Source organism: Arvicanthis niloticus, chromosome 6, assembly GCF_011762505.2.
Source record: "Arvicanthis niloticus isolate mArvNil1 chromosome 6, mArvNil1.pat.X, whole genome shotgun sequence".
NCBI classification, from domain to species: domain Eukaryota; kingdom Metazoa; phylum Chordata; class Mammalia; order Rodentia; family Muridae; genus Arvicanthis; species Arvicanthis niloticus.
The window spans coordinates 62,642,727-62,666,154 of NC_047663.1; the positions used below are offsets into that span (position 1 = coordinate 62,642,727).

Below are 23,428 nucleotides of genomic sequence, written 5' to 3' on the forward strand. Positions count from 1 at the left end.
CATTACTGTGTTCCGATTTTGTTTCTGTTGTCATAATAACTACCTGACAGAAACTGGCATAGTAGAGGGTGGGTTTACTTGGACTACAGTCCCATAAGTTCAGGGAAGTCAAGGCAGGATCTCAAGCAGCACATCTGATCCCCAGTCAAGAGCAAAGAGAAACCTGCTAGAATCATTACAGCTCTGCCCAGGCAGGGAAGCTTTCCTCAATGCAAGTGTAACAGCTCTGCTCGGAGAGGTTTCCTGGCATTCAGGATCCAAGGTACACCATAAAGTCACACTGCAAACAAGCCTCACACAATAGATTTATTGGGAGGAAAAAACCCAAAAGGGTGACTGCTTCTGCTCCAGCAAGAGACAGCAGCTAACTCAGCAGAAGGCAAGGTTTATATAGGGTTTCTTGGGGATGTGGTGGAGGTCCACAGTGGCCTGGGATTGGAGGGATTCTGTGGCCTGATCTTGAAGCTCAAGGACATCAGGGTCAGGGTTTCTTTCTTGGCCCTGGTATCAGGGTCAAGTCAGGGCCAGGGTGTTTTTCCTTAGCCTTTTTACCTTACACATGCACCTCTGCTCCTGCTTGCTGCTCAGTATGGCCATGAAATGGTGCTGCCCCCCAAATTCAGGATGGGTCATCCCGCATTAACAATCAATGCAACAGACATGCCAACAGATCAACCTGATCCAAATAATCCATCATTGAGGCTCTCAGGAGACTCTAGATTGTGTCAGGTTGACAGGTAAACTCGCCAGCACACTACATATAGTGAACTGTCAGCAACTGGCAAATGGAAATTTCCAAAGCAAATGAATCAATTAACCGAAGAGCTTGTCCACATAATGATAGAGAATCGGTGTCATCTGTATATCTGGCAGATGATCAATATCTAGAATATACCAGTATTCCAGAAAACTAAGCAAAATATCAAATAATCTAGTTGACAAATAGTCCAAGAGAAATAGGTAGTTCTCAAAAAGACGGAACAAAATGGAACCAGCTATACCAATCCTGGGCATAGACTCAAAAGAGAGTCCAATATATAACAGGGACACATGATCCACCATGTTCATAGCAGTCTTATTTATAATAGTCAGAAGCTGGAAAGAACCCAGATGTCCTCCAACAGAGGAATGGATTCAGAAAATGTGGTACATTTACACAATGGAGTACTACTCAACTATCACAATGACTTCATGCAATTTTTAGGAAAATGGATGGAACTAAGAAATATCAACCCAAGTGAGGTAACCCAGTAACCAAAGAACACACATGGTATGCACTCACTGATAAGTGAATATTAACCCAAAAGCTCAGAATACCCAAGATACAATTCACAGACCACATGAAGCTCAAGAAGAAGGAAAACAAAAGTGTGGATCCTTTGGTCCCTCTTAGAAGGGGGAACAAAATACTCATGGGAGGAAATACATAGACAAAGTGTGGAGCAGAGACTGAAGGAAAGGCCATCCAGAGACTGCCCCACCTGGGGATCTATCCCATACACAGTCACCAAACCCAGTCACTATTGTGGATGCCAAGAAGTGCTTGCTGACAGGAGCCTGACATAGTTGTCTCCTGAGAGGCTCTGCCAGAGCCTGACAAGTACAGAGGAGGATGATGCTCGCAGTCAATCATTGAGTTGAACACGGGGTCCCCACTGTAGGAACTAGAGAAAAGACTGAAGGAGCTGAAGGGGTTTGCAACCCATAGGAAGAATAATATTGACCAACCAGACACCCCAGAGCTCCCAGGGACTAAACCACCAACCAAAGAGTACACATGGGGGGACCTGTGGCTCCAGCAGCATATGGAGCAGAGGATAGCCATGTTGGGGATCAATGGGAGAAGAGGCCCTTGGTCCTGTGCATTCTTGATACCCCAGTGTAGGGGAATGCCAGGGCAGGGAGGTGGGAGTGGGTGGGTGAGGGAGCACCCTTATAGAAGCAGGGCAAGACTGAATGGGTTAGGGGGTTCTGGGGTGAGAGGGGGAGAACTGGGAAAGGGGATAACATCTGAAATGTAAATAAAGAAAATATCCAATAAAAAAATAAAAAAAAAATGAAAAATTGCCAGTAATACATGAAGAATGTTCAGTGTCACTAGCCACTGGAGAAGAGCAAATCTGAACAACACAGGGATTCCATCTTACCCCAGCTGGAATGGTCACATTCAAGAAACAGGGAAATTCTGGTAAGGGTGTGTACTAGTCTTGGATGCTGTGGAAATCAAGATGGCAATGACTAAAGAAACTGAGAACAGAGCTGGTGCACAAAGGATTCCAAGTCAGCATCTCAATGCTTGCTGCAACACTTTTCATGATCAACAAACATTGGAACCAACCTCAGTGTCCACCATCAGAGCAATGGACAGGAGAAATGTGGTTCACATACACCAGAGTCTTTTACAGTCATAAAGAAAAATGAACGTATGTAGTTTCCAAGGAAATGAATAAAATTGGGAGTAATCACATTAGTGAGTTAAACCAGACTCAGAAAGACAAATATTATGTTTTTGTCATATAAAGTTTCCAGATTTTAAAGAGAGACATAAACTTGTATGTACAAGTGAATTTGTTCAGGGAAACAAGAGTGACTCACTGATGGGAGGAGAGGTGAGAAAGGGCAGGGTGGGGAATACGGAGGAGGAGTTGCTCAAAAGACAGCATATACTTGAATAAAAATGTCCTTGTGTAATACAATACCACATATAATGAGTATATACAGTGAAACTTCCTTCTTCTTCTTACTTTGAGATTGAGTCCTCTTGTGTATCTATGGCCAGCTTGAAACTTGATATATATAGACCAGGCAATGAGAAAGCGTGGTGAGGAAGAAAAGAAGTTGGCAAGATAGCTCACCTTCTGTGTATCACTACACAGGAGAGATGTTTATCCATGTGTGCTTCCTGCTTTGGTTTAGGGCTGGGTCTGCAGGGCATCCCAGAACACTTGGTATCTCTCTATGGGACTTGGCCTTTAACATTCAGCAGTCAGAGGCAGGCATATTAGGAGCTCAAGTTCAAAACAACAAACCAAAACAAGAAACAGACACAAGCAAAAAGAAAAAAAAAGGAAAAAGAAGAAAAAACAAATAAACAAAAAACAATGTACTTTGACTTAATATGCTGTCTTTGTTTTCACAGTGAGGATTGACGTCAAACCTGGCTAAGGATGTTACTCATCAGTAAAAGGGCAAATACGAACCCATGGCAAACATGCAGAGCAGAAGCCAGAAGCGAATGAAAGATTGTAATTATAAGTTTATTATTTATTTTATGACAGGTTAAAAAGTTCCTGTTCCATCCAGGTTAAGGGTACACTGACCTACTGAATGTATCTTAACGATAATGTAGAAACTAAGTATCGTGGTTACTATCTCAGCAAGTGTATCTCTGTCTCAGGAAGCACCAAGTTTACATCACAAATGGGTTGAGCTGCATCAGAGTCCTAGATTCATGTCCATGTCTGAGGCCTTTCCAAAACCACTGCAGGACCTGCAGAGCTGGATCACATCACGCCTTCTGCTTCATCCTGCGTTAGACGTGCTTGGGATGCTCTGTGGGATGTGCAGGACTTCATTAATGCTGTGGGAGAAAAGGGAGTGTGGGAGAGGGCTCCAGATGAAAACAGAATTTACAAAAGCAAAGGGATAAAAGGATTAATTGTTGTGTTATTATAAAGCATTACCTTAGACCTGCTTTTGTGTTTGTCTTGTCTTTGGGAAACAAAATGCGTTTATAAATATTTAGAATGTATTAGTATATTAATAATTGCTTGTTAAATTGATATTTTGAAAATGTACCAAATTTATGATCTGAAATTGCTGTAGGCTTATAACTAATCACGAAATGGAGTGATGTGTGCTCTGCCATCTAAAGCTTTATTTTTTTAAACACACTTTCATCCTTCACCTGAAATGCTGTACCTTCAGACACTATTCTTTATAGGAATGGTGTTAGGTTTTTCAGGGTCTGAATACCTCAATGGAATTAAAACGGGTGTTATAATACAGCTCAACTAACTGCAAAGGTTCATTGCTTCAAGTAAAGTGGAAGAGTTTAAAAGGAACCCCCAAGTACAAACTAAGTAAAAAACAAGTCTGTAACAGACATTGAATACCAACATTGTAACATACAGTTTTATTTTCAAATTGCAAATACTCTTTTGAATATGTGAGTGAACCACACGTTGTTGCCTGTGGTAACAGCAATAACTTTAATTTTTATGTTTTATTTTCCAAGGCTAAAATACAAAGTTAACAAAAGAAGATATCTCACCTAGCAGTAAATCAATATAAAAACACTGAGTACCACAGCCACCAGGAAACTACCCACAGGAAACAGAATGAGGGTCTGCCACACTCGGTAGACTTCCTGAGCAGAAAGGGTTGGAGAAGCTCAGGGCATCAGCACTCTGTGTGAATGGTGTGTAGGAATTGGAAATCAATCTGATAAAAGGTTCATCATCATCCATCAATCGAAAAGAAAGCATGTAATTCAAGAAAGGTTAAAGGTCATCCACATGTCCATCACAAAGGAGGGAACAAATGGTGGTTTTTGAAATACTAGCATATTATTGAATAAAAGGAAGAGCTACCGGAGTGTGTAAAAATACAGAGAATCTTCACAAAGGTATCAAACACACACACAAACCCCTAAAAAATGAGTGCCATTGGTGTCCAGCAATGGGTCAGGGTAGGGTGGAAATGGAATTACTCTGGTGTTTGAATTCATGGGTAGATTTTTATTAGAAATGGGCTCAAAGGAGCTCTGGGCAGTTTTGAAATTTGCATCTTTTGGTAATAGATACAAGGGGAGAGAGGTCTGTAGAATTGGCTGGAAGATAAGGCTTGCTGTGAGGACCCTCCAGCTTGAAAGCTGGGATTCAGTCACTCCAACTTGAAACAAAGTGTTGGTCAGTCCTCCAGGTTGCCCCTCCAGGTTGCCCCAGGTTGGTATAAACATTCTTGTGTGGTGAGGTGATGAGAACTTTTCACTGAGCATTTGTGATTTTTTTCAATTTTTTTTTTTTTTTTTGAGACTTCAGTTTGAAATGAGAGGTGGCTTCACTATCAGCTGCCAGTATGTAGTTTAAGCAAAACCTCAGCGTAAAGCATAAAATAACTGAGACACTGGCACAGGTGCACACACATCCCTTATTAGTGGCTTTGCTTTCCATGCTCACCTGCAGACAATTGACAACTGAAAAAAAATTCCAAAAATAGTCAACTAGGTCTTACAGTGCTGCCTACAGCAGGTTGAGATTTCTTATAGTCCTGGTACCTGCCTCTGGTCAGCGTAGCCTCCCAGTATATGCTACCCATCCACCTGTCACGCAGAAACTACCTCAGCTCCAATGATCTTAATTTCAGTCAGTAATGCCCCAAAGTGCAAAACTCATGATGCTGGAACTTCTATGTTAAAGACAAGTTGTAAAGCACTTACTAAGTTAAACTACAGGAGCTTTCCACTATTAATAAGGGGAAAATATTCTGCCGGGTTTTGCTAATTCCCACAGTAAGAATAAACACACCCATGAAACGGAGAGGAAGGACAAAGAAACATAATGCTACTTTTGCTGAGGCTCCCCCTGCTCCCCAAGTTCTAGCCACAGGATGAGGTGTTGTGTTGAGGTGGAAGAGAAAGTTAATAAGACTTTGGAATTCTCAGTGGCTTCAGGTATCCACTGGGCATTCTGAGACATAACCTCTGTTTTGAAGGCCTACTGTATACCTTTCCCCTTTGTACCACCATCAAGGTTCAAGTCAACGAAGGCATCCTTACTAGTTAGGGCAGTACAGCGGGCCACACACTTCCTCAGGCTGCCCTTGACTTCACTGTTCCGAAGACTGTAGATGAGGGGGTTCAGCATGGGGGTGACGATAGTATAGAATACTGACACCACCTTATCATGGTTTGCTGACCTGGAGGATGCGGGCCTCATGTAACTGAAAGTAGCAGCTCCGTAAAAGAGGCCCACTACCGCCAAGTGCGAGGAGCAGGTGGCAAAGGCCTTCTTGCGGGCTTCTGTGGACCGCATTCGGAGAACAGCGGCCAAGATGAGACCGTAGGACGTCAGGATGAGGGAGAAGGGGATCAGAAGCATCAGCACACAGCAAATGTACATGACAAACTCAAATGCTGATGTGTTTCCACAAGCCAAGCGCAACAACACAGGGGCCTCACAGAAGAAGTGATCTATTTCATTCCCCTTGCAAAACTGGAAGCTCAGCGTGGCAGCAGCCTGCATGGCTCCATCAGCTGCTCCCAGGAACCAAGACCCCAAGGTTAGTCTCAGACATAACTGCCAGCTCATGAGAACCGGATAGCGCAGTGGGTGGCATATAGCCACGTAGCGATCATAGGACATGGCTGCTAAGAGAAAGCACTCGCCCCCTTCCAGTGTGAGGAAGAAGAAGATCTGGAAGCCACAGCCAGTGGTAGAGATGAACTTCTTGCCCATTAAATAACCAGCTGCCATCTGAGGCACAATGGTGGAGACCAGCATCATGTCCATGAGGGAGAGTTGGCTCAGGAGAAAGTACATGGGTGTGTGGAGCCGGGGGTCCTGGTGAATCAGGAGAAGCAGCAGGGCGTTGCCTACCACAGAGTTGAAGGCCACAGTCAGAACCCCAATGAAGAGGAACAGGTGGGCTCTGGTATGATTAAAGAGTCCTAGGAGAATGAAGCCCGTTGTGGTGTTCCCTTTGTCCATGGCTTACAGCCTTAGCGACACTGAAAGAAGAAGCAAAGGGAGTCCTGTGACACTGTGTGAAGGACACATGCCCAGAAGGTTGCCTGTGAGAAATGGTGAAACCCACTTCAAATCCTTCATCCATGTTTGCAAAATGTTTGTTGGTCACAAAGCTAACCGATTATTTGCCCCATTTCCAAGGATTCCCTGACAAACATCTCACCAGAACAGTGAGTGAATTGATATAACAAATCCAAGTTCTCTTTAAGTTGCAAGTGACTCCTGGCTTTGCATTGCCTGATATCTACATAAATGGTTGAGAACAATTTGTCATGTATATTTTCTTTTACATTATATTTTGCATGACCAAATCTTAGGTGCTTAATTAAATTAATTAGATATTTGTTAATGCAACTTAGGGATTTTTAATGTAGGAGACACATTTATAGTATATCAATTTTTTTGTTTGTTTGTTTATTGAGACAATGTCTCCTGAATCCTAGGCAGGCCTCAATTTTCCTATGTAGTAGAGAATGACCTAGGGACTTCTGGCTCTTCCTCCTGAGTGCTGAGGTCTCAGGCATGCGTTACCATGTCTGGTTTATGTTATGCTGGGGACTGGACACAGGACTTTGTGCATGGCCTACTAAAGCTCTATCTAAACCACATTCTTGGTCCTGTCAAAGGTTCTTGAAAACAGCAAGTTCACATAATTCCCTCTAACACTGAATAACAAAGGTCTTGACGAACAAAAGGAGGTTTGCTCTTAGATCTAGAAACAGAAAAGACAGAATCTGTGGACAAGAGGCTAAACTCACACTGGGTGGGAGCTCCCTAGGTTCTGTTTACAGAAGCTGTCACTACAAAAAACAATACCCCTCTTGGATGTTTCTACATTGTGAAGCTGTAATGCTAAACACACACTTTAATGAACTATTCCAAAGTATTTTTTCCATATCAGACAGCCCCTCTCTCTTCACAATCACGAAATCTCACTATTTAGTGGATAACTCAGGGACCCTAGTTTTTGCCTAACTGCAGAGAAAAAAAAAATGATTCCTGCTTCTGAGACTTTAAATCTTTACTTTCACTTTAGTCTCTGACTTGCTATCACCCTGGCTGTTTGAGTTTATTGAATCAAAATGTCCACAGCTACAAAGATGTGGATACTAACTCATCCTCAAGGATGTTGTCTAGTTCAAAGGTCCTGAGGCAGTCTGTGGCCTCTGGGGTACTCCCTGTGTCTCTCCTTAGGTCAAATCTCTCCTATGATTGAAACAATGTCATCATGACACACTCAGTCCCAGGCTGAGTCCCTGAGCATTTCAGTTATGTGTTTGAAAGTTAAATATTTGGAAAATGATTTTGCATATTGAAAGTTACTTTGAAAGCATCTTCCCTGTGCTCACTGCATGGGTTGCCCACTTTCCAAGCTTTATCATATACTCTTCACTCCAGAAAGGATATGGAACCATGACCACGGGCTCAGTACATGACATGCTGAAGACCTAGATTTCCCCCTCTCCTGCTCTTCTTTTTTCCCATGGTTCCAACCTCTTGTTATTGACGATAGGATTGGAGAAATGTTAAGGTTGTGTTGTTTAGACACTGGAGAGCATGTAGCAATTTTGTTTAACTACTTTCTGCATCCACATAACTATTTTGTGAACATAGTCACTATGGTGTCCACAGACACCTTCTTTACAAGAATCTGTCTTCTAAACTCTCTTAATGCCTCCAAATGAGAAGTCAGCCTCACTCAGCAAATTTCCCATTGCACCCCAACCCCCACAGCTGCTGACAGGCACCATTCTCTCTTTCTCAGTCATATGTGACACTGGCAAGCTTGGAAGGACTCTGGAATCACTCCAGACCAGTGTCTTTGACTTTACCTGTCAATGGCCAGGGCAGCAGGCTTCTCCCTCCCTTTCTTGAGATGCTTGACAACAAATGTTGGAGTTTGTGCTTTGACAAAGAAATAAGATACCACACAAAACAACAATGATGAATATTTGTCTAGAACATGCAAGAAAGGTGCATGTGTTTTCAGAGAGCTGCTTTTACTGCTGCTCCACTGCTCTATTAAAAAAAAACCCAACACACTTTTCTGTTTTGTTCTGTTTATACAATGCTGGGGACTGAATACAGGCTCGCATACGCGCTTGGCACGCCATCTACCAGTGATTTACATACCCAGTCTTAGAAAATATATATTGTGAAATTCCTATTTACATCTAATTTTAAAATGTGTTCAGCTTTTTAGTGCAGACAGGAGACTGTGTATACATTTTAAACATGAAATAAATGATTAAAAGTGATCAGTCATTATGACTCTAATTGTATGGTCAACTTGTTATCATTAAAATTACTACCTATTTTTTTTATATACAAATGAGACAGGTTATGACTAGTTTAAGTTTATAAACCTCCACAGAGTAGGCTATTGGGATAAGTTCCTAAAAAAAATCTGATCATGGAAATGAATCATGGTTGAAATTAGTCCTGAAGCACTAGCTTGTTTGGGAAAGGTGCTAAACGCATTACTGAGACCTCCAGTCTGACTAGTGTGGGGAATGGGGAAATGTTTCACCCAGGAACCAATGGCTTCCTTCTACTCTCTGTGCTCTGTGTCCACAGAGTCAGAGCTCTCCTTCCTGCGTTCCCACGTTCTCTCTCAGAATGCTGTGAGTATTGAAGCATCTTCACTTACAACTGCACTCCCCTCTTTTGCATTTGGAGTCATGGGCAGACATCGCTGCCTGCCTTTTCTTCTGACAAAGGCCTCTTGAGAAACTACACACAAGTCAAGATACAGAATTTCCTTTCCACATCTCCCCAAATTAATTGTTAATATGTAAATTGTAAAGTCCAAACTTCTGGATACTGAAATGAAAATCGACCAGCATGAGAAAAATTAGGTAATAACAGAGAAAACTTTATGTACTGACAAATTTATAAGGTCTTTTAAAAAAGAATTCACCAAATGCCAGCACCCACTTGCACATATTTTAGTTCATCAGGTACCAAGATGTATAATAGGGGAATAGTCCTTTGTAAAGGGTATGGAGTGGTGGCACTAGATTCTATGTAGCCAAGGGCTCCTTGTTTCCCTGGCCACCTCCTCCTCCCAAGTTCTGGAATTTGGAATTGTATTTTCAAAGGAGTAATCAACTATGAAGAGGTTGGCCCGACCTACCTACAAGAGTCAAAACTGTTGCCCTGCAGCCCGGATCTGTGCCCTCAGTGATGCATCTGACATCCCCACCTAGAGAAAGCCGGTTCTATCCTGTTCCTCCACCTGCCTTATATCAGTGCCTGGGCTGAAGTGTCACAAAGATGGCCCACTGCCAGACTGGGCTGCAGACACTATCCTATCAATACCCAAGAGCTGCCAGGGTGACAGTTCAGTTGCCAGAAGTGCTTACTGTGCTGAGAAAAATTTTAATTTCCCAGGAGACTGTGAAGTTTCTACACATCTCATAATGCTGTGAATCATGGGAATGACAAGAAATCACTCATGAGAAAAAACTGTAAATAAAGGTCCTTGGAAGGGGATTGGGCTTTCAAGTGTTTGAACCATGAAGTTACAGGATTCCGGTGTCATGTGATTCTGGCATTTCCTGCACAAACATCAGCAGACAGGAAGGTTGAAATATCTGCCATTGAGACCAGCATAATTGTCAAACAGCCACTGAAATAAAATGAAGACTGTAAAAGGAGTTAGCTGTAGAGTTCATTTTGTTTTATTTTTGTGGGTTTTTTTTTTTTTTTTTTTGTTCATGGGCTCAATTTGAGACAATTAAGGTTGGATGGTCATATGCATGTGTTTGTGTGCATCTGCAAGAAGTTGTTTTGCTTTGTTTTTGTATTTGCATGTTTGTGTCTTCAGAGGATGATGATGATGAAGAAGAAGAAGAAGAAGAAGAAGAAGAAGAAGAAGAAGAAGAAGAAGAAGAAGAAGAAGAAGAAGATAGCAGTGACAGCATCTCCAGGCTGTATTCACATCGATGACACTTTGCAAGTCGAATGTATTATGAATGCATTTCACGATGTTTGGCCATCTGCTTTGAATGCTTCTATTACTGGGAATCCTGGGCACTTGGGTCCATGTCTTGCAATTTCTTAACTATCTTCTGCCATACAGATACCCCAAATCCTACAACTGGAAACAGATAACTGGAAAAAAAAAAACACAAAAATTTTGATAATGGATCATGTGTGAGAGAATCGGACCTGACTAAAAAATGTAAGATAATTTGGTAAACTGCAATCTACATTTAATTTTATTAAAAGGAAAGAACACATTTTAACACTATTTATTTATTTATTTATTTATTTATTTATTTATTTTTAACTGAGTGTTATGTAGCTCAGAGTTCCCTCAAACTAGCTTAGTAGCACAGGTTAGACTTGAACTCCTGGTCCTTCTACCTCCAGCTCCCAATTGTTGGGACTGTAGGTACATACATACAGTGGATTTATATCCTTATAGACCACTAAGAGAGAGTAGCAAGACCACCCATCCTGAAGATGGACTGTATCTTTCAAAAGGCACAGCCAAGAGGCCAGGCCACCCATATGGAACACAGGAGAGGTTCACACTCTGCTGCTGTGATCCTCACTCACAGGGCTCTCCTGGAATCCCTGGAGCATACCCAGGCAGGGATGGCCATCTAGGAAGTTGACTGAAGACCTTTGAGGATCACCACCTAATGCAGAGTTACCCAGAACTGAGCAAAGGGTGAAGAATGAAGAGTAATGCCCCAGGCTAAAGCCTCCAAGCTCCTGAGAGTTGTGGCATATGCTCTGAGAGCCATGCAGTGGCCATGCTCTTCTTCCTTAGGGTCACTGTGTGGATGCTGCCTGTGGTTTGCTTCCAGGGATGGACTGTAACCTTGATTTTATCAGGTTTTCCCAAGAAGAAAAAAATACCTTGAGAGAGAGATTCAGCTAAGCACTGCCAGATTCCAACATGCTGGGCAGCTCTGGAGCAGGACTTAAGTACTAAAGTTGGGGTGTGGGGGCAGGGGTGATATGCAGTACCCACTACAGAAACCCAGAGACTGCACACAAAGCCCTGCATAGGACAAGGAGATAGGTGCTTTATTAGTGCACCCAGAAGACAGATAACAAAAGTCAGCAGTCCACCAAAATAGAGGGGTTCCCGGGAGCATCAGCATCAGACAAAGATTGGAATCTTTTGGTATTCACACACTAAGTGCATGGCCTTATACATGGCAAGCCCTGAATTCAGTATTCACATGTTAAAGGTGCAGGAGAGAAAGGTTTTCCACTTTGGGGACAGGAAGGAAATATAAAAATGGTTAGTTAGGTCTATCTTTAGACAGAGTAGCCCCAGGTCAGCTCACACTCTGCTGCCAGTAGTTCTCCTGAGATCCAAGGATGTGGCTTGCCCAGTGTGCCTTTGTTTTGTTGAATGAAGTCCTTTGGTAGAAAAACTGGTACAAGCAAACACATATAAGAACTGCTGAGCCTCCCTTGTGGACTCACCCTCAAGGACACTTGTCTGTCTGTCCTATGTCAGGCTCTGAGGCTGAAAATTGACTTAGAGCAATCAACAAGTTGATGGACTGTGATGTTTGCCTCTGGGTGGGCCTGGGTTTCCTGTTTTCCTTCCTATCCTTACACTCTGTTGTGTCCATGAATCCACCTGCTCTTGGTGTCTCCCTCCATTCTGTAAGGTCATAGCAGAATACCATGCCCAGTGTACCAAATAAGGAAAGGTATTGTTCAGTGTTCTGTAATGGGGAAGTCAAACTCAAGGGTCCTAGGCCTGTCAGGGGCCTGCTTCTCTATCATATGACAGAAGGAGGAGGGCAAGGATCAGCAAGAGGGGGCTGGCAACAAAAATTCTTGGAATAGGCCGAGCTTTTGAGACTGTTGACTGGTGCTTCAGTGATTTTGGCAGGATTAGAATGTTGCAAGTCCAGGACCAAATTACGGTCAGCAATCGTTAGTCTTCATCTGAATGTGACCCAACATGTTAGTGACTGCTAAGCACATCCTTTGGGATATTCAGAGCACTAGCTTCCAACAGCCAAAGGCCAGAATCCTGTGAGAAAGCTCGGGAGCCTGTACCTGAGACGGGCGGCCTAACTCTAGCCTGCCTACTTGCCACTTCCCCCAAATGTGTTTGAAGAGTGTCTTCATCTCTGTATTTTTTTTTTATTGTATTATACAAAACCTCCTGAGGCTGGCACCATGTTGGAACATGGAATTTGGGGTAACCTAAATCTGAAAAGGCCATGGTCACTCATATTCTAGAATAAATTATCTGTTATTCCTTGTGAGGTGAGTTGGTTTTGGATGGTTGTTTTTTTTTTTTTTTTTTTTTTTTTTTTTTTTTTTTTTAATTTGGGTGTTTTGTTTGTTTTATTGGAAAAAGGGTCAGTCTCACTATTATTTTATTTTATTATTTGAGGCAAGGTCTTATGTAATCCAGGATGCAATTCTCCTGCATCAGCTTCCCAAGTGCTGAGTTCACAGGTGTTTGTTACCATGTTGAGCTAACTCACGTTTTATATTGGCATGAGTGCCACCGCCCCCATGATAGTGGAGAGCTTAGGCCTAACCACATCTTAAAGATACCATCTCTAAACACTTTTAAATGGAAATGTTATTAAGCTTGAATTACTTTTTAGGCAGTGGTATTTGTTTTGTTATTTAAAATGTTAAAATATAGCTATTTTAAGCGATAATTTTATGCTTGTCTCTGAGAGATTTTTTAAATTCTAAATAGTCTCATATAATTCCTCTTGAAACATTTTTTGACATATGGTTTGTACAATATTTTATGTTTAACAAGTCTTATTGATAACCCTCTTCATTTATAAGGTATTTCATAATAGCAATAAATTCAGCCCTATGTTTATAAAATTATTATCCATTCATTCCTCTTTCTCTTGATGTTGTTCATCCTATAACAAAAACTGAGTTACATGATTAAAATCTAGATAACCAGGCCCATGTCACTGGCTCAAGTCTCTAAGACCCTATTTAAAAACTAGCATAGTGGTTAACACAGGAGACACCAGCGGGACAAATTGATTTTGCAAAGGCTTTGTAAAAATTAGAATAGAAAACGGCAAAGGAGCGTCAAAGAAGTTAATACAATACAAAAGAATGTTCCATGGAAGAGAGAAGCTGAGTCTGTGAGTGAGGCAGGCCTAACCTGAGTGGAGCTGGTTTGTAGAACTTCTCTCTGCTCGTTTATCACACTGTCTTCTGCAGCCACCTCCTCAAGGCCCCCTTGACCTCCTTGTTTCTCACACTGTATATGAGAGGGTTCAGCACTGGCGTGAAGATGGTGTAGAAGGCAGACACCACTTTGTCGCTCTTTCCTGGCTGGTGGGACTTGGGTCTTATGTAGATGAAGATGATGGCCCCGTAGAACAACCCCACCACAGCCAGGTGTGAAGAACAGGTGGTGAAGGCTTTCTTTCGAGCAGCAGAGGATCTCATGCGGAGCACCGCGGCCAGGATGAGCGAGTAGGAAGCCAGGACAAGTGACAGAGGGATCAGGAGCATCAGGATGCAGCAGATGTACATGAAGAACTCAAAGGCTTTGGTGTCTGTGCAGGCGAGGCGCACGAGAGAAGGCGCCTCACAGAAGAAGTGGTTGATTGTCCGAGAGTGGCAGAAGGGGAAACTGAGGATGGTGCCTGCCTGCATCAGCCCATCGGAAGCTCCCAGGAGCCATGACCCCACTGTCAGGTATGCACACAGCTTGGGGCTCATGAGGACATGGTAGCGCAGGGGATAACATATGGCTATGTAGCGGTCATAGGACATGGCTGCCAGGAGGAAGCACTCGCCCCCTGCCAAGGTGAGGAAGAGGAAGATCTGGGAGCCACAGCCCACAGGGGAGATGGATCTCGTCCTCATCAAATAGTTGGCTGCCATCTTGGGGACGATGCTGGAGGCTAGCATCATGTCCATGAGGGAGAGCTGGCTGAGAAGGAAGTACATGGGCGTGTGAAGCCTGGAGTCCCTGTAGATGAGAAGGATCATGAGGGTGTTGCCCATGAGGGAGGTGGTGAAGATTACTAACACAGCAGAAAGCAGGAACAAGTGGGTCTGTGTGTAGCTGAAGAGCCCGAGAAGAATGAAGTCCACCTCTGTGCTGTTACTGGGAGTTTTCATAGCTCTGACCAAACCTGAAAGACAGAAGGATGCTTGTCTTTTTCTTTTCTGTTTTCTTTTCTCTCTCTCTCTCTCTCTCTCTCTCTCTCTCTCTCTCTCTCTCTCTCTCTCTCTCTCTCTCTCTCTCTCTCTCTCTCTGAGATACGCTATCCTGGAACTACTTCTGTAGATCAGCCTGGCCTTGAACTCACAGTGATCCACCTGCCTCTACCTCCCCAGTGGGATTAAAGGCATGTGACACCATACCTTGTCTGTGAATAATTTTTTTAAAAAGTAACTTGCAACCAAATGATGGAATATTTCGATTTAGTGGGATAATTAAAAATTTTCTACCACCTAACATTGAAGTTATTGATCAGTGAGTAAGAGCTCAAGTGTGAGTTTGGCTCTCAGATTCCACATAGTTCTCAGGTGTCTGTAGCCTTAGCTCTGTGAAGGGCAGAGACAGGAGGATTACTAGGGCTCCCTGGCTGCCAGCCTAGCCCCCAAATGCAAAAGCCTGGTTCAGGGAGAGACTCTGGCTAGAAGAAATAAGGTAGACACTGATAGAAGAGGACATCAACACCTGGCCTGTCAGTGAACCCATATCATGTGTGTGTGTGCGCGCGCACACACACACACACACACACACACACACACACACACCCTTCCACTGCCTAGCCTGCTTATCTTAACTGTTCACTGTCTACCTTTGTTGCAACATAGTATAATTTGCAACTGAATTAAATAAACTATGTAGAATAAACAGTCTAGTGCCTCAGAATGTGTTTACCCCATGCTTATCTTAATCATGGCATAAAGAAGCATTATTGTGTGATCTCAATTTCTGACAGTTCAGTATTTCTCAGTTGAAAGAACCTTACATTCTTGCAAAGTTGTGAATACTGCTATGGTCTGACTCATGGCCTTTGTACTCTCTTATATATCCATTTAAAGCAGTTCCATGTGAAAGTAAAGAACAACTCTTGTCATAATGGAACACATGTGGCTGAATTTCTCTATTCCATGTGTGAGGTGCTGCCATCCTATATAAAATGAAATGACCACAGATGTTCCACACTCAGTACAATGTCTCACACTGTCATGATTTCTTTCTGGATGAAAAGGGCCATTGGTCTGTGTAGATTCCTTTTTACACTGATTATTTACCTTTATCAAGTGCAGTCTGAAAAACCATACTAAATTTCATCAAAGAGTCCTGTAGAAAACTGAAAATTTCATGCAGACACAGAGGTCGGAAACATTAGTTGTTTTATAGACTTTCACACTTACAGCAGTCTGGGAGCCAGAGGCAGGTGGATCTGTATGAGTTTGAGGCCAGCCTGGTCTATAAAGAGAGTTCCAGGACAGCCAGAGCTACACAGTGAGATGATATTATGAAAAGAAAGAAAGAACAAAGAAAATCTTCTTTCTTCTGTTTTCTATTTAAATATTTCTTATATATTTTGTGACTATGTGTAGTAGTTTATCATAGTTATCCATTTGTGTATATCTTCAACCTATTTCATACATTTCAAGTTATTGTATTACATCATTTAAACCTGTTATATGTATTTAGAATTCTTGAATGTTACTGTTTTTTGGATGTTGGATTGTGTTTCACTGGTGCAGTCCTGGGAAGGCTAGTAGTAGTTAATACATGAACGGAATCTATGATCACTGTAAAATTGATATTACGGTGTTCTAGCATTGCAAACATATTGTGGCACACATGAAACCCCCTTTTAGACAGACAGACAGACAGACAGACACACACACACACGCACAGATAGAGAGGCACAGACACATACACAAATACATATATAGACACATATACACATATGCACTTACACACATAGACACAGACATACACACATAGACACAGATATACAGACACACAGAGACACACAGAGAGACATACACACACATGGATACACACATCCATAGACACAGTCACAGGTATATAGACAGAGACACAAACACAGACATACACACACACACATACGAGAGAGAGAACTATTTTATTTTATTTTATTTTATTTACATTTAAGATGCCATCCCCTTTCCCCATTTCCCCTCCCTAGAAAACCCCTGTCCCATGCCCCCCTTTCCTTTTTGCTTTTATACAATTTTTTTAAAATGTTAATCAAAGGATTTATAAGTTTGGTACTGCTCAATCAGAAGGGTAATCCAATACCCAACCTAGATATAAAGACTATCTTTGACTGGTGGAGACCTGTGAACATCTGCCTCCATGCCCCATCTCTCTTTCTCTCTCTCATCACCTAGCTTCTCCTCTCCTTCATCTTCTCTCCTTACTCTATCTCTTCCTCTCAGTACTCCTTCCCACTTAGCTCCTCCTACATATCACTCTTCCTGTTAAAGTAAAACTTTTCGAGAGAGAGAACTATTACAAGATAAGTTCAAATAAAAGTAACTTTTCAGGGCTGGCGGTGCAGCTCTGTGGTGGGGTGTCTGCCTTGCATGTGTTAAACCATGAGTTTGGTTCTCACGACCACAGAAAGCCATTACAATGATCTGAGAACATCTGGTTCCTACTCGGATATTTTAAGTAAGAGATGTATCTACTTCAGAACTAACTTACAATTGAACTTCCCATTGTTCTAATAAAATAAAAATATTTTCATTGTCTCTTTGGTCTCTGATGTCATTCTGTTTCATGAGTTATTTCTGAGTCTAGTACAATCCTACATGGCTGTAGCTAACATGGTCACACTGACCTTTGAGAGTCTGTAGTTAGTATTTATGAAAGTTTCTCCTATCCCTTCCCCAAAGTACTACCTTCTAAAAGTCAACAAGAGGTTTATACATCACAGAATGATAATTCCTGCTTCAAATGGAAAATTATTTCAAGTTCAGAAGCAATCAGGTAACAAAATCTTGTGACAGAGGTATTTACTCGGGCAAACATAATAATGTGAATTGGAAGAATAAAATGCAAGCTAAATTTGGAGGTCAGAAGAACTGCCATTTCTGTACCTCACCTGCCCTATATGCTGAAAACAGAATAAATTTCCTTTTTTATTTATTATCTTAATCAAAAAGAAAAATATAATAAACAATAGACTCTTGAATGCCTGGACTAGATGAAAGGATCAACTTTCACACAATTGATAAATTGAATTCAGATAGGTTATATCATCTGTCAGGTAGTAACACTGAGTAAGGGCAATATCAGACTGTTTTGTTACTAATAATATGGTTTTATAAAAATGGAAGCAAGGAATAATTGAATTTACGTATCTGATTTTTTAAGACAAGGTTTTGCTATGTAGCCCAGGGTATCCTGGACCTTGAAGTTCTCTTGCCTTGGCTTCCTGGGTGTTGAGATGGCAAATGCATGTCATTAGGTCAGTGTTGTTTTTAATTCATAAATAAATGAAATATATGATTGTTACAGTAGTGCTGTGTTGACCAAGGAAAACCAGTATACTTTTGTTTAAATGATATGAAAACCCAGTCGGTACATTCCAAGGACTCTACTATCCAGTCAGGAGTCAGTGAGGATCAACTGTCCTGTTCATGCACCTGCAGACTACACATCTGGAGTGTATTCATATGATCTCTGGAGTCAACCCCACTCTTAGATCAGCGGGTCTCAACCTTTGGGTTGCAGCCCCTCTGGGGGTCACATATCAGATATTCTGTATATCAGATGTATACAGTACAATTCCTAACAGTAGCAAAATTACAGCTATGAAGTAGCAAACACACACACACACACACACACACACACACACACACACAAGTTTCAAGTCAGTATTTTAAAATAGGGACTTATTATCTTACAGACTTGCTTTAAGGGAAAAAAAAGGTAGTTTTAATGGAACATTTAACCAGGTATTTTTCTCAAGGAAGCTATTTAAAAACATTGCTGGGTCCAGCAATTGAATAAGATTGAATGACATCACTAGTCCTGGAGGGAAGTGCAGGAAGTATTTAAATGAAAATAAAATGCACCTGTCTATGTCAGGTTAAAATATGCCTCACTCTCAATTCTCCTAAAAACTTCTTTGGTTTTGGTACTATTTGAATATTTCAAACTGCTCACACACACACACACATACACACACACACACACACACGATCTTATAAGTTTTTGCTTAAATATCTGGTACTGTTTGAATATTTCAAACTGCTCACACACACACACACACACACACACACACACACACACACACACACACACAATCTTATAAGTTTTTGATTAAGTACTGAAAATATATAATCTCAGTAGACACTAAGAACACAAGATAATTGCCATGCTTAGTCACTAAATTCAGTCCTGAGTTTTACTCTGTGTTTCACATTATAAATCAGACTGTGTTGAAGTCAACCTTAGGGCAGAGTGAAATAAAACAAAACCACTGAAACCTGTAGCCAACTGGTAGTGGAAAACATCGAGCTGACTCCATACCTGGGAAATATTGATATTTAACCTGCATTTCCTAAGAAATAAAAGAAAGGGGAAAACAACTTATATTCACAAAAGGTTTCAAAGTTTCTTCAAAATGTGTAATGAGAATAGCCGGGTAGACCCACTGGGCTGCTACAGTGGAACATAATATAACAACCCAATGACCTTTCATATATTTTGTCAGTAGAGAAGATCGTTATGCTTTGTGGATTTTTACCAATGGTGATGGCAGAGAATTAAGAGAGAATACTTACGAGGTTATGGGATGAGGCGTAGCTACACTGGTTTCTCTCTTTCAAAAGTGCTATGAATTATGGCATAGGTCCTAAAATTGTGGAAATGGAATATTCTGTGACAAAACATAGGGAGCCCACCACCTGCCATTCTAAGCACTCAGTCTCAGGAGCTAAGCATCCACCTGCATCAGGAGCAGCTGTGAGGGGCAGTCTGTGTCTGTAGCTCTGATCCCATGGATCTCCACAGAGAGCTCAGCACCACTCCTGCCAGCTGTGTCAGATGAAACCCACCTGCCCCAGTCCAGCTCATCCCTAAGCCAGGCTGCGGAATCTTCACTGAGGACCTCTTTTACTGACATTCAGCTAAAAATATGTTTTCAGCTTATTAGCTCCCTAAAGTTAATTTTCAGATTAATTAATTCCCAGGACATTTGATCCCTGAAGTAACTGACCCATGTTGGTAACATCAGGATACGACCATTTGAAAGTTGATCCACTTTTGAATATAGTTACATGTGACAGTAAACTTATGATCTCACTCCTGGAAATATGTCAGTCGTGCTAGCCTGTGCTTTTGTGACAATCAATGTGTTGAGAATGATCTGGTTGTTACACGGAGAAGGACACACAATGTGAGAATTATTTTGCTGTAAGGCTACTCTTTGAAAATGGGCGTGGCTCAACTGAAGCATTAAAGTTCGTAGCTGACTTGGCACAGTCACTTGAATGCCTTGAGACTTGGGCTTATTGTCTGAAATGAGGGCTAAAGTATCTGTCTGGCTCATTTACAGAGGTTACTGAACAGTTAGTGATAGACACAAGGCTTAGCCAAGAATTATCTGCTCCCACCTTGCCTTCTGCATTTACACACACACACACACACACACACACACACACACACACAATCCTGGTTCTGATGTACGTATAGATAAGGGGAGGTATTTATGTAATGCCTTAACTGGTTAAAAAAAAAACAATTAAATCTATACTATTCTACTTAAGTAAGTTGTAACTGAATGAACACACACCTCTGGGTGTCAACTGTCAGAGAAGTGAGAAATCTGCTTGAGTTGTGTTCTACTCAACTATGCAGGAATCTGTGAGCCAGCATCTAGAATTGAATTTTATGTTTAAATAGACTGGTAGCTATAGGCATGGGAAGATTCTGTTATAGAATAAGGTGACTAGTGTGAATAAAAACACACTATTTAGTTGAAAAAAACCTGAGAGAGAGAATTCCAAATGTTTTTACCACAAAGAGATGATGAATGTTCACCATAGGGCTGGAGAGATGGCTCAGCAGGTAAGAGCACTGGCTGCTCTGCAGAGGTCCTGATTTCAAGTCTTAGTAACCACATGGTGGCTCACAGCCATCTAGGAAAGGAACTGATGCTCTTCTCCGAAATGCAGGTGTACATGTAGACAGAGCACTCATACATAAGCTAATTACCCTCAAATGATCATCGTGCACTATATACATGTATCATGTTGCATTCCATAAAGAAGAACAGTTATTTTGTGCTCATTGTATAAAAAGCTTAACATGCAATTAATGAAGACATTCATAGACCAATAAATATATTTTATTTTCAACTCCAAATCAAGAAAACATTTTTTATTTTAATATTTATTTTCAATTGCGAGTGTGCATGTGTGTGCGTGTGTGCATGTGTGTGTGTGTGTGTGTGTGTTGTGGGGGCATGTGCACATGAGTGAAGTGTCTGTAGAGATCAGAAGATGGCCTTGTATACTTTCCAGCTGGAGTTACAGGCAGTTGTGAGTTCCCTGATGTGGGTGCTGCCAAGTAAACTCAGGTCCCCTGCAAGACCAACCCCTCCGCTCAAGTGCTGAGCCATCTCTCAAGCTCCAGGCAAAGTCTTATTATAGACAATAGATGTTGAAATACTGTTTCTGGATCTCTAAAGTGATTCCAGAAAATATACTCTTTCTTTGCTATCACTTGAGCTCCTCCAGTATTTTTATAATACATATAATGTAATCAATATAATATTATATTATACTCAACATTCAGTCTTAGCAGTACCAGAAAACTTCTTATTTACTTATGATTGACACTTAGACATGAGGAAATTGTCATATATTGGAATAAAAGATATTAATTTTTAATTTTATTACTTTTTAAGATAATATTTGAAAAAAATACCTGGTTGTCTCTATTAAAGGGATTTTTCCTTCTCTGTAGTCAAGCAGTTTTAATCCTGGGAAACTTTTACTGTATCTATATACCTAATAGAAAGGTTGCTCTAAGAACATAGCTGGCTATAAAGTATTCTTTATTTGCTTAATCTAATTGCTGTCTTGGCAGCTTACTGCTGAATAAGCTCATCCTTTTTACTTTCAGAAGGCTAGCTGGCTGGCTCAAACTACTCTCCTGACTGATTCAATCTGGCTTCTCTCAGATTCTCCCTGAATTGCTCTGTTTGGCCTCAAACTAACTTTGGCAATCAGTTCTAATCTTCTGGTTTCTTCTTATTCTCTGGCTTCAACTGCCTCCTATGACCTGAACTGACAGAAATGCATGAACTTATGAATAAACTCAGTTCTACTGCCCTGCACCCACTGCCCAGGCTCCTCACTGACTGACTCCACTGACTGACAAGAACTGACTGACACTCTCTCCCTGAACTGCTCTTAAATAGCTTTTCTTTCCTGTGCTGTTCTTGTGAGTGTTGGACATTGTTGTGATCTGGGAATTGCTACTCAAACCATATGTACACCATCTCAGTTGAGCAAGAATAGTTTATTGAATGCACAACTTAATGCCAGACATCCAGCCACAAGAAGGACTTGGGAGCCAAATTGCAGTACAGTCTGCTCTCAGAGTAGACTTTTTACAGGAAAAATCAAGTACAAAAGTTTAAAGGGCAAGGAGGAGAGTAGGTGGCTTACTAGGTAAAGTATTATCTGCTAACCTTTAAGGTGATTGGTCCTGAGTAAGGTGAGGGTGGTGGTGGATGGGAGGTGAACAGGGGAATTTCAGAACTTTGAGATAACAGAGCATGAGCATAACGTTTGGCTTATTAGTAGCATTCTTCAGTGTCAGGCACTAAAACCACAGTGAGCTCATACACAGGTGAAGGAAGGGCTGCCTGGTGGTCAGCTCTGACTCAAGATATTTTAGACATAACAGCTCATATTGACCTTTGATATGTAGACTTTCTTAAGGTTAGCAAACTTCATACAGAACATTCAGAACATAGAGAACAAAACAGGGTATGTGGTTAGTATGTCCCTGAGTCAAGGCACCTCTCTGTGTCAATGACTGGCAGGCATGTTACAGCAATACTATGAAATAGCTGGCAGGCATAGAACAAAATGGCTACAGCTAGCTATTATGGAGTTGGGATGGGTGGGTGTGATGTCAGATCATAACAGACATATCCTTGACTCATTCTGTCAAATCTTTCTCTGATTTGTCACTTTGTCTGCTCCTCAATTAGACTTTCAAGCATGGCTGCTTCCCTCTACAAACTAACCTTACCCACATTGGGCAGGATTAAAGATATGTACTAAGGTATATCTGAATTCCAGCCAGAGTAGCCATGGTGCTGGATTAAAATTCTTCTACAGGTGGCAGCATAAAGGTCATTTTTACCAACCTGGCTGTTCTGAGAGATGCTGAGATGAATGAGGCAAACCTCTGGTGTATCTCATTCAAAGGCTCTGACTGAATCAAAGGTTCAGTCCAGGGAAGGATTCATTGTTTGAGAATACTTTTAAGAACTGGTGGATATGTGGAAGATGGAACCTTCTTGGAACTGGTAGAAACTGTGGTGGATAGAACCTGGTTAGAAGAATTACATCACTGGGGGGGGGGGGGGGGGAGATGACTTTGAAGGTTGTACCTGATCCCTAGTCCCTTACTCTGGTTCCTGTCCTTTACTGTGAGTTGTCTCTGCTGC

The 23,428-nt window shown here is 41.5% G+C and overlaps 2 protein-coding genes across 8 annotated transcripts; both read right to left on the reverse strand.

The window, feature by feature from the left end:
- Nucleotides 1-3,254: 3,254 nt before the first annotated feature.
- Nucleotides 3,255-10,364, reverse strand: LOC117711334 (olfactory receptor 2T8-like). 4 transcript variants are annotated; one of them, XM_034506918.2, is made up of 3 exons: nt 9,886-10,364; nt 5,920-6,730; nt 3,255-3,580 (listed from the first exon to the last, which is right to left on the reverse strand). In XM_034506918.2, exons 2-3 carry the CDS (start codon nt 6,708-6,710, stop codon nt 3,523-3,525), a joined length of 849 nt encoding a protein of 282 aa, XP_034362809.2. In that variant the 5' UTR covers nt 6,711-6,730; nt 9,886-10,364; the 3' UTR covers nt 3,255-3,522. The 4 variants fall into 4 exon arrangements, with proteins under 4 accessions (XP_034362809.2, XP_076792862.1, XP_076792864.1 ...); XM_076936747.1 differs by lacking the exon at nt 3,255-3,580 and adding an exon at nt 8,582-8,654 and having other exon boundaries at nt 4,113-6,730; nt 9,886-10,360; XM_076936749.1 differs by lacking the exon at nt 3,255-3,580 and having other exon boundaries at nt 4,113-6,730; nt 9,890-10,360.
- Nucleotides 10,365-11,771: 1,407 nt separating this feature from the next.
- Nucleotides 11,772-19,871, reverse strand: LOC117711655 (olfactory receptor 2T33-like). 4 transcript variants are annotated; one of them, XM_076936752.1, is made up of 3 exons: nt 19,688-19,869; nt 19,524-19,594; nt 11,772-14,866 (listed from the first exon to the last, which is right to left on the reverse strand). In XM_076936752.1, exon 3 carries the CDS (start codon nt 14,850-14,852, stop codon nt 13,923-13,925), a length of 930 nt encoding a protein of 309 aa, XP_076792867.1. In that variant the 5' UTR covers nt 14,853-14,866; nt 19,524-19,594; nt 19,688-19,869; the 3' UTR covers nt 11,772-13,922. The 4 variants fall into 4 exon arrangements, with proteins under 4 accessions (XP_076792867.1, XP_076792868.1, XP_076792865.1 ...); XM_076936753.1 differs by having other exon boundaries at nt 19,797-19,829; XM_076936750.1 differs by lacking the exon at nt 19,524-19,594 and having other exon boundaries at nt 19,797-19,871.
- Nucleotides 19,872-23,428: the final 3,557 nt, after the last annotated feature.

What these genes read in the sequence shown, in the direction of transcription:
- LOC117711334 (XM_076936749.1), bottom strand. Translation starts at nt 6,710, where the DNA reads ATGGACAAAGGGAACACCACAACGGGCTTCATTCTCCTAGGACTCTTT.